At 38.6% G+C, this 12,915-nt stretch overlaps 1 protein-coding gene across 1 annotated transcript in view; it reads right to left on the bottom strand.

Annotated features, from left to right (window-relative positions):
* LOC127409652 (WD repeat-containing protein 26-like) overlaps positions 1 to 12,915 on the bottom strand; it is a 33,691-nt gene that overhangs the window by 6,291 nt on the left and 14,485 nt on the right. Inside the window, exons 3-11 of the mRNA XM_051644360.1 lie at positions 10,354 to 10,410; positions 8,922 to 9,058; positions 8,169 to 8,266; positions 4,183 to 4,339; positions 3,946 to 4,084; positions 3,665 to 3,805; positions 949 to 1,068; positions 710 to 855; positions 134 to 212 (exon numbers count right to left, since the gene is read on the bottom strand). Of these exons, the coding sequence (XP_051500320.1) occupies positions 134 to 212; positions 710 to 855; positions 949 to 1,068; positions 3,665 to 3,805; positions 3,946 to 4,084; positions 4,183 to 4,339; positions 8,169 to 8,266; positions 8,922 to 9,058; positions 10,354 to 10,410 (1,074 nt within the window). The remainder of the gene's footprint in view (positions 1 to 133; positions 213 to 709; positions 856 to 948; positions 1,069 to 3,664; positions 3,806 to 3,945; positions 4,085 to 4,182; positions 4,340 to 8,168; positions 8,267 to 8,921; positions 9,059 to 10,353; positions 10,411 to 12,915) is intronic.

Below are 12,915 nucleotides of genomic sequence, written 5' to 3'. Positions count from 1 at the left end.
TCTTAATGGTCTTAAAAATAGACTTATGTCTTTTGATTGTGAGGCAAAATGCGACCCTGACATGTTCTTGACACTGTTTGCAAGATTCAACCGGTTAAGACATTGTAAGACATGCGAAGGCAAACACACTTACCTGAGTTGCTACATTTAACAAAGCTAATCTTCCATTCTTAGAAACAGTGAAAGACATTATAGGATGATCCTCTTGAACCCTAGAGGAAAAAGAGAGATGAAAGCTCAGACACAGTTTTCCATTAGAACCAGTTCAGAAATATTTAGTACGTTCATGTGATATCAGAATTACTGTAACACTGACGGCTGTGACAAACTCAGAAAGTTGAACAATGTGTATGAACACTGACTTATGAAAGTCCCGATTTGACCGTCGTGACCGAGTAAAAAGAACCAAAATGGCAGTGGTTTATGGTAGTTAAAATATATTGGTGTTTGATATGCCATTTTATTACAGACAGTGTTACCTGGAGCATTTTCTTAGTTCGTAAACATTTAGTGAAAACATAGAGGTAAATAAATTAATGTGGTGATTATATATTTTGCTGTAATCAACAACAAAGCCAGACATAGATCCACTTTGTCATTATACGCATTGCCATAAAACAGTTAATTTCTGATTACAAGGATGTGATAATTCCGACATAACAAAACAGCATTTGCCTAATTCTGATTTTAGAGTCAAACTGCTGCGTACATGTTTCTGTCCGTTAGGTCATCAAAGCTGTATCCACGGATCCGCTGGTGTGTGTCAGAGGCAAGAACAGTGCGGCCGTCATTCATACACCACAGGCACTGCACACGCACGCCTTCCCACGACTCCAACAGGTTTCCATCAAGATCCTGTCCAATCACAATGAACCCATCATTAATAAAGACAAGTCCTGCGAATACTGATGCATAGACCAGTCTGTATCACGTCCACTCTGAACTTACACACTGGTAGAATTGCCCTCTCTGTCCTCCTGTGACGAAGCGCTTGCCGTCAGGGTTCCAGGCAACGCTGGTCAGGCTATCCTCATGAGACTGACTCATTTTTGTCCGCAGTTCTCCTGTCTGACCACCAGGAGGAGAAAAACCATTAAGGGTCAGAGTTTAAAGGGCTACACACAACACAAGCACAACAATTCACTTAAGCCCCGTTCACACCGCCAGCGGCATAGTGACACGATCCCATTCATTTTCAATGAGAGCACAGAGACTTACAGCAACACAAGCTGCCACGGCCGTTGGTGACAAAGATCGCCATGGAGAGCGACAAGGCAAGTTCAGACAATTCCTTGTCAAGGAATTGACAAACTGATTCCTTGTCAAATTAGAATGATATCTTAGTTTTAACGGCAGTATCATATGTAATCAGCATTTCAAAAGCTACTATGGCCAGTTGTACAGTCCACCAATAACGTTAAAGCAGCAGCACCAGCAGGAACGGCCACTAGCGACACAGATAGCAGAGTCCAGCAACACCAAGCGACAATGCCGCCGGCGGTGTGAAAAGGGCTTTAGACTCAAGAGAAAGATGGCTGAACATCAACATTTAAGTGGAGACAAAAACAAAAGAGTTTTTGGCCACTTTGCTGTATAACAGTCATGGGACAAAAGTAGGGCTTGGCGATATAAAAATATATATTGTGCCGATTATATAAAGTGTCTTGATATGTAAATATCCATGTGCGTGGCATGTGTGCATCTATCAGTGGGCAGGGCTTCATGTGAGACTGAGAGAATTGAAGAAACATGGACAGGGTTTTGCCCGCATTAAAAATTTCAATGAATTTCATCAAATTCAATGACATTCATCTTGCTTTCGGTGCGTCATAAGAGCTAAATATGCTTCACATCTGACACGCGCATTTGTGTTTCACTTGAGTATCTCGAGAGAACACAAGTGAACGCGAGTCCAGCAGGATTCCCAATGTTTGAGCTCCAGAGACTGGAGAGCGCCAAGAGGGATCACTTGCGATACTCAATCTGACTTCTCTCGATATCATGGAGCAGACCACAATACTTACGTGACCTATTTGAATTCTGAGTTTGCAACCTTAAACCGCTATGGAGGAAGTCAAAAATCTCAAACGGCTAGACAGCCCAACATTTCAACCACCACTGATGAGGAAAATAGCCAAAATAGCCACGTGTCATGTGCCAAAATAAAGATTATAAACTACATATCACCTGTACTAAAAGTCTGTTCAGTGATGTTTGATATTAGGGGGGGAATGCCATGTTTGCCTACAGATATTCATGCATTCTCTATAGAGATTAATTCAATAATTAAGAGCCTAATGATTTAAAAAAAAAAAAAAAAATCTTATTATTTTCTTTGTTGCATTGACTATGTTTGTCAAGTTCCAAGTAAGAGAAAATTATCTAAGAGGAAGTAGTTTTCATTAATACAGTATTTAATTCACTGACTGGATTATTAAAAAATAGGTATTACAATATGGTTAAAATTTTTATTAATTTTCCAGAAATAAAATTACTATATTGGGATATATACAATTTTGGTCATATCACCCATCCCTAGACAAAAGTGTGACTGTGTGAAGATGACAGAACAGTTTGCAAACTAAAGATTTGGATGTTTTGTTCATCGCTGTCATGATGAAATAACACTGGTTAACAAAAAAGGGCCTAAATCCCTGTAACTTTCGCACGATGAAAAAGGATACCAAAAGAGAGTTTACATGCTGTTTATATAATTTCAGTTTTCATCATTTGCTTCTGTTTTGTGTTATCTGGTCCATGATCAGACGGTCAGAGAAGACACAATGGAATATGGGTGTCTAAACAGTGCTGCTTCATGTTTAAAGCCCTAAAGTAGCAGAACTAAGGCCAAGAATCATGCTCGCTCCAAACTGGTTATGGACTGCGGCCAGTTCTGACGAGTGATTTCTATCGAAACACTGCGTTTAGTGTAGAAGTCCGCTCTTATTTCTGTTCTGTGAGGGCTCTTGAACTCACGCCGGCCAGAAAAGCTGTTGCATCAGTGAGTGATTTTGAATTCTCCACTGTAGTGCAAGCTCATACATGAGGCAGCACAGTGATTAGATGGAAGCGTTCCTTCTCATGAATGAGGAAAAACGCTCAGAATCTAATGATGTAGACACATACTTTCTCACCAATCACATTTCAGACTTTCCACATGTACCTCACATTTTGTGACGTTACTTCAACTTTTGTTTTTAAGCCAGAAGAATGAAATGGCTAAAAAATAAAACCCATAAAATTAACCACGTTCCTCTTAGTATTAACCGTAACGAGTTCTATAATTGTTTTCAAAGATGTGCAATGTGCAAATAACTGTTTTGGGTTTCATGACCCTTAACACACCCTCATGTTGTTTCAAAACCATCTGACTTACAAAAAATATTAAAGAATGTTCACAGAATACTCGTAGTAAAACATGTTGTGAACACAGTTTTATTTTGCCTTTAAGGTTGGAATAAAAGTCATACTACAATGTTTTTGGGTTAACCATTCCTTCAAACTAAAGATGAACTTCAGATTTCAAGATACTAATGAAGTCAAGTTATCATGAACATTGATCTTTCGTCCAGAACTAAAATCAGCCTAGATCTGGAAAATCTCTTCCTCAAACCACTCTGAAAATAAGTATATTTTGGCAGGAAACATTGTGAGCTGTGCTTACCTGAATGTTCCAAAGCCAGAGCTCAGAGCAGTCATCCGGACCGCAGGCGATCAGATAAACATCATCAGGACTCCAGGCCAGATAAGACACACCATACGCGTGACCCTCCAGAGTCCGTAAGATCTTCAACTGGTGAGTGTCCTGTGTGATAGAAAATTAATTTATTCCATATAAGCTCGGAACACCTATTAAACTGTTGAAATTATAATGGAATTATTATGGAAGTAAAATGGTTTTCCAAACTTAAAATATGTGAGTGTAAGATAGTGGTCCTCACTCACCGGCTCCACCTGCCAGATAATTACGGTTGTGTCCTTTGATCCAGTGGCGAGTTTAGTGCCGTCATTAGAGAACTTGCAGAACCAGACTTCATTGCAGTGCTCTGTGAGGATCTGTTGTGTGTAACAGGGAAACTGTTTCCTGCACACACAAACACAGAAATCACATGTGAAATAATGAAATCTCTTGAGGGTGTAGTAGAACCTGTGATGCATAATAATGTGTGAAAACAAACACACCTGCTGCAGACGTGATCCAGCAGTAAGGACACAGAGTCCAGACTGGAGTCCATTTTGGTGTTGTGATAAAGGCAGCGATCTCTCTGCATCTCGACAGCCTGTCTGAGCAGCGTTTGCAGTCGTCGAGGGGGCAACATTACAGAGGGGGGCAGGTACGCTACAAAACACACACACAAATATAGAATCAATTATCAAGACTAGTAATAGACCGATATATTGGCCAATGTTTGGCCATTTTGATATTATATCAGTATTAGATAAAAACCATGTACATTTGGCCAAAGGTCAAAAATAAAAAGGAAACTTAAAATATTAAAAGAAAGCGGCGCTTTTGCGAGATACACTGAAGAATGGCGAAAAAACAGCGAAGAATGGTGAAAAAAACAGCAAAGCATGGCGTAACGGTCAGACACATCTGTCTAACATGTTTACGTGGAAATACAATTTAAAAAACAGTGTACACGGCTGCGAAAATGTGTTCGGTGTGAATGGCCCCTTAGTTCCCCCTTATGTCAGTTCCAAAATCTAATGACAGGACTGTCATCCGCTACAAAACGTTTTCAAATATTATTTTGTGTATTTTGACTAAATGTTTAAAATAAAGGTGGTCGCACACCGGACGCATCTGGCAGACGACATGGTGAGTTCTAAAATTTGAAACATCTGTTTTCAATGAAGGTACGCACACCGCTGCCAACAGACTCTCACCTACGACTCCGGAGGCTGCTCAATTTTCTGCCGCGCCATGGAGTGCAACTCACATATTTTCCATTAAATTCAACCCAAATCATTATCAAAGGACATAGATTATTTACTTTAGTGCTCTTCATTCTGGAACCAGGGAAAAACCTTGGTAACTTTTGTGTGTACTGTCTGCAACCTGAACCGCATTGACGTGCCCCGAGTTTGATACCTGTGCCGTGTCCTAGCCGCGACGCTTCTCGTCCGGTGTGCGACCGCCTTAAGAGTTTAGTTCCAGCAATTTTATGCAGGTCTCATTTTTTACAATCTCTACATTTAACTACTTATACTGGTTTGGAATTATTTCGGACACCCTGCACTCTAGACTAAAAAAAACAATATTGACCAACTACTAATATGACTGGGTAAAAATATCGATTTTCATCAGGGTTCAAGAGAAAAATCTCTATATCGATTCTTAAATCCCAAAAATGATCTTTTACTATACGTGAAACTCTCTTCTATGTGAGGAAATCACTTACATATGAGGCCAAATTTCGCACTATGTGACAAAAAATTTGTGATTAGTCACTGGCTGGTATCTGTTCAGATTTTACTCACCAATGATTGAATAGTATAGTGGCGAAGAAGTTCAGCATCCTTTCACTGCGTGTTGAGAGTAAAAGTTTGATTTGACTCGTTCCATTTAATGTGTCCAAAGACGAGATCCACACAATCCATTTGTCATTGAATCATGTCTCTTTTAATATCCTTTCTGTTCTTTATACAATTGTTGATCAAAAACAACAAAACATAAGCATTAAATTCTAATCGCGAATAGCACAGATGAGGTAAAAAAAAAAAAAAAAAAAAGCCATTCAAGTCCTCTAACATAACGTAACTCTGTTAAGCCTGACATATGAAAATTGTCAGAAAATTCACATTTTTTGACATTAAACTGTTTTTAGTACCATTAGACAAACTAGAAAAATTCTGCATATGTTTATGTATCATATTTGATACATTGGGCTTTAAAGGTCATTATCCTCCTGAGGCCCAGCAATTAATTTTTGTGTCAGAGATTTGTTATTTAAGTTTTTCTTAGCCCATACATGCTACAGTGGTAAATCTTGGGGTATTATCAGAGGACTCCCTGGGCTTTTCAGAGATACCAAATATTTGAGAGTTTGGCCATGACAACTTCCTCTCCTTGCTCTATAAATATGGATTGAAATGTATCACAGTTCAATTCAGCACATCAAATAAAATATAAATAAAATAATATTTTTACAATACATTCTTTTATCATATGTATTTTATGCACCAAACACTTTATTGACATTTAAAAAAGGGAAACTGTAAAACTTTTTTTGCTGGGTCTCAGGAACTTATGGTAAGATGACATCATAATAGCTTATAATGTAATGTAATGAGATATTTATTATGACAGCATGCATATATAAAAATACACAGAAATATTAGTTCACACTTTAAATATATCTCATAAAAAGTATGTCAGAATTTTCAAAGCTCAGATTGTTTTTGTGGTGGGCATGAATGTAATGTAATGGTGATTGAGAGATATGCCTCAAAAGTCTGTTTTATCATATTTTATACATGATTTCAACTGGCTTTTTCAATAAAATAATATCTAAGATTTTAACCAAGCACAAGTTGCTTATATTCATGTTAAAATATCAGTAAATATATAATGATTACTCTCACTTTTACTTACTTAAAATAAGCAAAGATTTCACATTAAATGTGCATGCAATTCAAAAGTGGACATGTTTTACAAATATATTTCCATTAAGAAATGCCCAGAAACATACACCTGGTGGAAGCAGACATCTAGTGCATTTTAGACAAAATTTTGATTATGTTAATGATGCACAGTAGGGCTGGGCGATAGGACGATATAATCAGATATCGACGTTGTCTTACAAAGATCCCAATGCTGATTGCGAACAGACAATGATCGACAATATCGAGAAATGGCAAAACCATGGATCTGGGAAGTTGCCAAATATATTAAACAGTGGCCAGGGTGTGAAACTAGCACCTGCCACATGCAAAATGCGACAAGGCTGAATCCAGTTCGCAAGCTCCTCGTCCAAATGTATTTCATGCTCATCTACCCGCAACAGGCGGGCAACCTGTAAGACGTCTCGGAGTGACACATGACAAGAAATGCAGTTAGTCATTGTTTAGTAGCACTTGAAGAAACACACTTTATTATATTTTTAAGAACAGACAAAAGAAAAGCCGTCAATGCTTGTGTCTGCTTCGCTGTTTGTTCAGAGGCGTGCAGCATGAGCCTGTCATATGGAACAAACGCATGTCGGCATGCAACACAAGCCTGTCTCAGGGAACAAGCGCATGTAAAGAGTTTTCACTCTTTTTTTTCTCCGTTTCATTCGTCTGAAAACTTTTGCAAGAATAATGTTGTCTATGAGAATGCTGCAAAGTATCTCCGATCATCTCGGGAGGTGCTACGAGTTTAGTTAGCTTTATTTCCACGCAGTGGGCATGCATTGTGAACGCAACTCTACAGGTTCAGTATATATATATATCTTTTTATTAAAGAAACAAAGACGAAAGTGATTAAATCAAATACAAGACACGTTCACCTTGAACCTAAAATTGAGTTTTATTTTATTTTGGCAGCATTAATGTAAAATGCTTCATTGTCAGCATTATTGTCTTTACATTTATAATTGTCTTTAGTTCTTAATCTATAGGCTATTAGTAATTTTACACCTGTTGTCATTGACGGATGCTTGCAAATGGAGCCATTGGAGATGGTTGGATTTGGGGAGGTGGTTAAATAAGGTTTTGTGATCACTTTGTTATTTTATTGCCTTTTTCGTTTAGTTTAAAGTGCAATTTGAATTTAGAAATGTCTTTTATGTTTTTCATGTTTCAATAAATTAAATTAAATTTTTAAAGCAAAATCAATAGAGCAAAAAAATTCACCGACCCTTGGCAGGGGGGTTGAAGATGTAATCGGATATCGCAATATTTTTAAGGCAATTTTCGCTAAAATATTCGCCCAGCCCTAATGCACAGGCTTCAGAAAATAGCGTATCAAATCTGATACAGGCAGGTTGATATAGGGTTAAATATACCCATTTTAATGGATTTAGAATCGATTTGAATCAAGAGCTTGTGAATCGGAATCAAATTGGGAAATCTTTATCAATACTATCAATACTTTATCAATACTACTAATCAAGACACATATGAAAATGATCTAAAACTAAGTGCAAACCAGTCAAGAGTTTTTGCTTCATGTAAACACTCACTTTGGAGTTTGTCCAGTAATCTACATCGTGATCCGGCACCTTTTCCCTCCCATTCTGCCTTTGCCTTCAGATCCTCAGCATGACTACACATCAGGTACCTTAAAAACACATAGCCAATCACAACCAGTCATCAAAACCCATCACAGCCAATCACAGAGTGCGTCTCACTGCACTATAAAGAGCTCAACAGTAGTTTTTTTTTTTTACAGTAAAAATGCTATTCAAAATCTTAACAGTGAAAATAGTTTTTAGCAATAATGAAGAAACCTTTTCAAAACCTTTTTTTGTTTAATTGATCAAGTTCAAGCAAATTTCAACACTGCCCATAATCCTGAAGCCAGATCCACCAATCAGAGAAGTTGTTTTTCACAGTGAAATGGGAATCTCAGCAAACAGGGTTAAGGTGAGTTTCGTAAGGCTAGCTAGGTAACGATAGCGAGCTAGCTGCCTCATGTTTGTTAGGACTAGCAAAAAACTTCATCGATGCACAGCAATTCTCTCAAAAAACTCTGCATTGATCCACAAACATTTGTAATCAGGACTTAATAGTTCTGTTTATTGAAAAGCATTTGCAGGACAAAATATTGCAGATACAGATCAGAAGTATCATGTGGTGTGCAACACTGCAAATTAGTAAATTAGAGGGTGCTTCTGAAGCTGCATGAATATACAAAAAGTTGCTCTTACAACTCACTGTTGAGCTCTATGATGGTGGGTGAATGTTAATGTGCATGTTTGTTATGTGTTCGGTACCCGCTGAGCACATGGATACGGTCTGTGTTGTATTTGAGTGGAGTAAGTTCTCCTCTCAAAACCTGCAGCGCTTCCAAAACCTTCCCATCCTCCAAATACTCCAGATACTTCTGCTGTAAGAGCAGAAACTTCATCCGCTACAGAGAGAGAGAGAGAGAGATTAGCTTCAGTTTCATTAGGACTTCAGTAACCCATTCATTAACATTAGAAAATCAACAGTGTGATCAAACTCTATAATTGTCATCAATTGTGAATCAAATATGCTTTAAAGATATTTTCATTTTTTGTGTATGAATGATATTGTTTTATGATGTCTAATTTCACTTGGGTTCAAAGAATTATATCCCTTTATATATGCTTTTTAATACAATACCTGCCCAGGGACTACAGTTGAAAATGAGCTGTAATAGCTAAACTGGCACATATACAGAAATGTTTATTGATGTGCACTGTCCCTGTAAATCTAAATTGAATAAAGAAAAGAACAAAGAGCTATGAATGGAGTGTATCTGTATGGCTGATTAGTTTTGCTAAGGTAACCTCAGATATATGATATATAGCTGATTGTGACTTATTTAGATCTCTTGTTTATGTAACACAAAAGGAGATGTTAGGCAGAATGACCACCTCAGTCACCATTTACTTATTATATAGAAAAAAGATGTAATGAAAGTGAATAGTGACTGAGGCTAATATTCTGCCTAACATCTTTTGTGTTCCATGGAAGACAGAATGTCATATGGGTTTGGAACAACAGGAGGGTGTGTAAATGATGACAATGTTAAACTGTGGGTGAATTATCACTTTAAATCTGTACAGTCAGACTCCAAAAATGATCAGAATGATTTCTACATTGAAAGCATTACAAGGAATATTCCGGGTTCAATTCAAGTTAAGCACAATCGATAGCATTTGTGGCATAATACTGATTACCACAAAAATAATTTTCCACCTATCCCTCCTTTTCTTAAAAAAAAGAAAAATCTGAGTTCTAGTGAGGCACTTACAATGAAAGTGAATGGATCCAATCCGTAAACATTAAAAAACTCACTATTTTAAAAGTACAGTCACAAGACAAACAATATGTGTGTTAACATGCTTTTAGTGTGATAAAATCACTTACTAACCTTTTATGTGTAAAGTTATAGACAATTTTAAAACGTTGTTGCCATAACGATGTAATATCGACAAACCCTAAAACCCAAAAATGACTGTAAACAACTTTACAGCTCACATAATACATGAGTTTTAACAGAATAATTAAAGTAAAGGCTTTTATAAAATTATAAGCTTCACATTTCTGTCTTTAAACCCTCCAAAAATTGGCCCCATTCACTTCCATTGTAAATGCCTCAATAGTAGTAATGTAGTAGTAATATTGAACCCAGAATATTCCTTTAATAGTGTGTGCGGTCAAGTACAATGGTCTTACCACAACAGCGTTGGGTGAATGCATCAAAGCTTTCAGCTCATTCAGGTCATTTTCAGCCTGTGTCAAACAAAGAAACAAAAATGTCACTTCAGCACTGCAATTCAGATGTTTGAAAAAAACAAAAAAAAAAAACAGGTGTAGTACATCCATACTTTCTCTGGCCTTCAAACGTTTATATAGAGAGGTGTAGAGCTTTTCGCTGTATCAAAAAAAGGTCATGGTAACATTAAACATTAAATAAATTCCAAAGTGGTTAGGGGAAGATAAATTAATCAGTACAGAAATATGGTTTGTGAGTCTTGACTTAAGGTTACATCTGTAACCCCGGTTCTCTGATAACAGGAGTGAGGTATCTCACTACAGGAAAACGATGCAAACGTGCAAACGATGGAAGCAATTTTATAGCACCACGTCTGTCCAATGACAGACAAGTCCTGATATAAGCCAATGTCACCTGCCTTTACGTCATTCTCAGCATATCTCTTCCCCGTGCTGCTGCAAGGAGGGAAGTGTGGCGAGATACCTTACTCCTGTTATCAGAGAACAGGAGTTACATATGTAACCTTACATTCTCTTTCAAACAGTCAATCGGTATCTCACTATGGGGTAAGGACAACTCCCGGATTGCAGATATGCTGTCCGAAGCAGACTGACTCAGAATATTGTATGAAACATGCCCAAACTTTATTTCCACTAGGGAATAGTTATGGAATGAGACACTTTAACCCACTATTAAAAACTGAGCCTGTACGTGTGTGCTTATACATCAGTATCAGACCTATTCACGCTAAGGACCATGTGAGCCAGCGAAGGCTCGGTAACATCCAGTCTGTAAAATCTCACAAATGTGTGAGGCAACGCCCAGCTCACCACAGCACAAATGTCCTGGATTGTAATACCCTTAAACAGCGCCCACGATGTGGCCATACCTCTTGTGGAATGAGCTCTTAAGCCCTCCAGAGGCTGCATACCGACGCTATTGTAACTTAATATAGTAGTCACCACCACACAATGAGACAAACGCTGGCGTGATATAGGTTTAACCTAATGAGAGTCAGCCCAGGATATAAAGAGCTGATTACTCTTTCTCAGCGTCCACGTTCTTTCCACGTACACATGCAGGGTGCGAACTGGGCACAAACAATGAAGCTTTTCATCCTCTGATGAGGAAAATGGCGGCAGGTGAAAAGTCAACAAGGTCCACTGATTCACCATTATACAGTGAATCACTCACCTTCTGTACAAATGCGGGGTTTTAAAAATTACTCTCGAAAACCCCGGAAAGAAGCACATGCAAGATTCATGAACCAACAAAGCATGAAGTTCACTTACATGCATTGCAGTAGCGAGATCTAACAATAAAACAGACTTTAGCGAAAGATGCTTGATGCTAATACTCTCTATGGGTTCAAATGGGGGCTGAGAGAGTGTGCTCAGAACCACAGACAGATCCCATGGCAGAATCAGAGGTTTTGAGACCGGATGTAACATTCATAAACTTACACACCAATGGGTGTTGACCCATTGTTCCGGATTCCACTCCAACATGGCATGCCGATATCGCTGCAAGATATAGCTTAACAGTAGAGAATGCTCTACCCTTATCCAAAAATGTATTGCAGAAAGCTCAGTGCATCCGCTACAGAACATAAAAAGGGAAAGATATGTCTGTGTGCGCACCAATGTTCTTCAAATCATAAAACTGATCACGTCGAGGCCACTCTCGCACTCCGATTACCCTTGGAGGCAACCCAGTGGCATTTAAATTCATCCTCTCACGGGCCAGGCCCAAAGAGCTACTTGGTCCAGGTGCGGGGTAAAAATCTCCCCGTGCCCTTGAGATAGGAGATCTCTGCGCAGCAGAAGAGACCAAGTCTCCGCCAACCAAAGTTTCCCCAGCCAGTACAGGGCAATCAGTATTACTGTATGACCGTGCTCCCTTACTCTTTTTACAGTTGGGCCGATCAGGCTCAGAGGAATGAACGCATATAACAGATTGTTTGGCCATGGGTGCGCATCCACACACATGGGTGCATCTTCGCTCACCAGAGAGAAGAACAGAGGACAATGATTGTTTTTGTGTGATGCGAAGAGATCTACAGCAGCCTGCCCGAATCATGTCTGTCTCTGCTTGTTGCCGAGACGATGCACAGGAGCAAATCGTCCAAATATGCGGACACTCTGAGACCCGTTCTCCTCAAGGGAGTACATTTGCAGAAAATTCTCAGGGCTAATGAAAGTCAGAACAGAATTGTAAAAAATTCGTAGGCTATGCCCTGATAGGCAAACCTCAGGAATTTCCTGTGAGCTTTGTAAATGTCTATAAAGAAATATGCGTCCTTGAGATCCACTGATTTGAATATTGTCAGACAGCACTTTGAGCATAAACATTTTGAATCCGTATGTTCTGAGATGTTTGTTGAAGTTCCGCAAATCCAGAATGGGGTGGAGACCTCCCCCTTTTTTGGGGATGACGAAATACTGGGAGTAAAACCTCTGACAGCTCTCTTTCTCCGGTACCACTCGTATTGCTCTTTTTCTCATTAAAGAGGCAATTTCTTC

This window comes from Myxocyprinus asiaticus, chromosome 19 (assembly GCF_019703515.2).
Source record: "Myxocyprinus asiaticus isolate MX2 ecotype Aquarium Trade chromosome 19, UBuf_Myxa_2, whole genome shotgun sequence".
NCBI lineage: Eukaryota > Metazoa > Chordata > Actinopteri > Cypriniformes > Catostomidae > Myxocyprinus > Myxocyprinus asiaticus.
The sequence above is the reverse complement of the archived record's forward strand: the minus strand, read 5'-3'. Positions and strand labels throughout refer to the sequence as shown.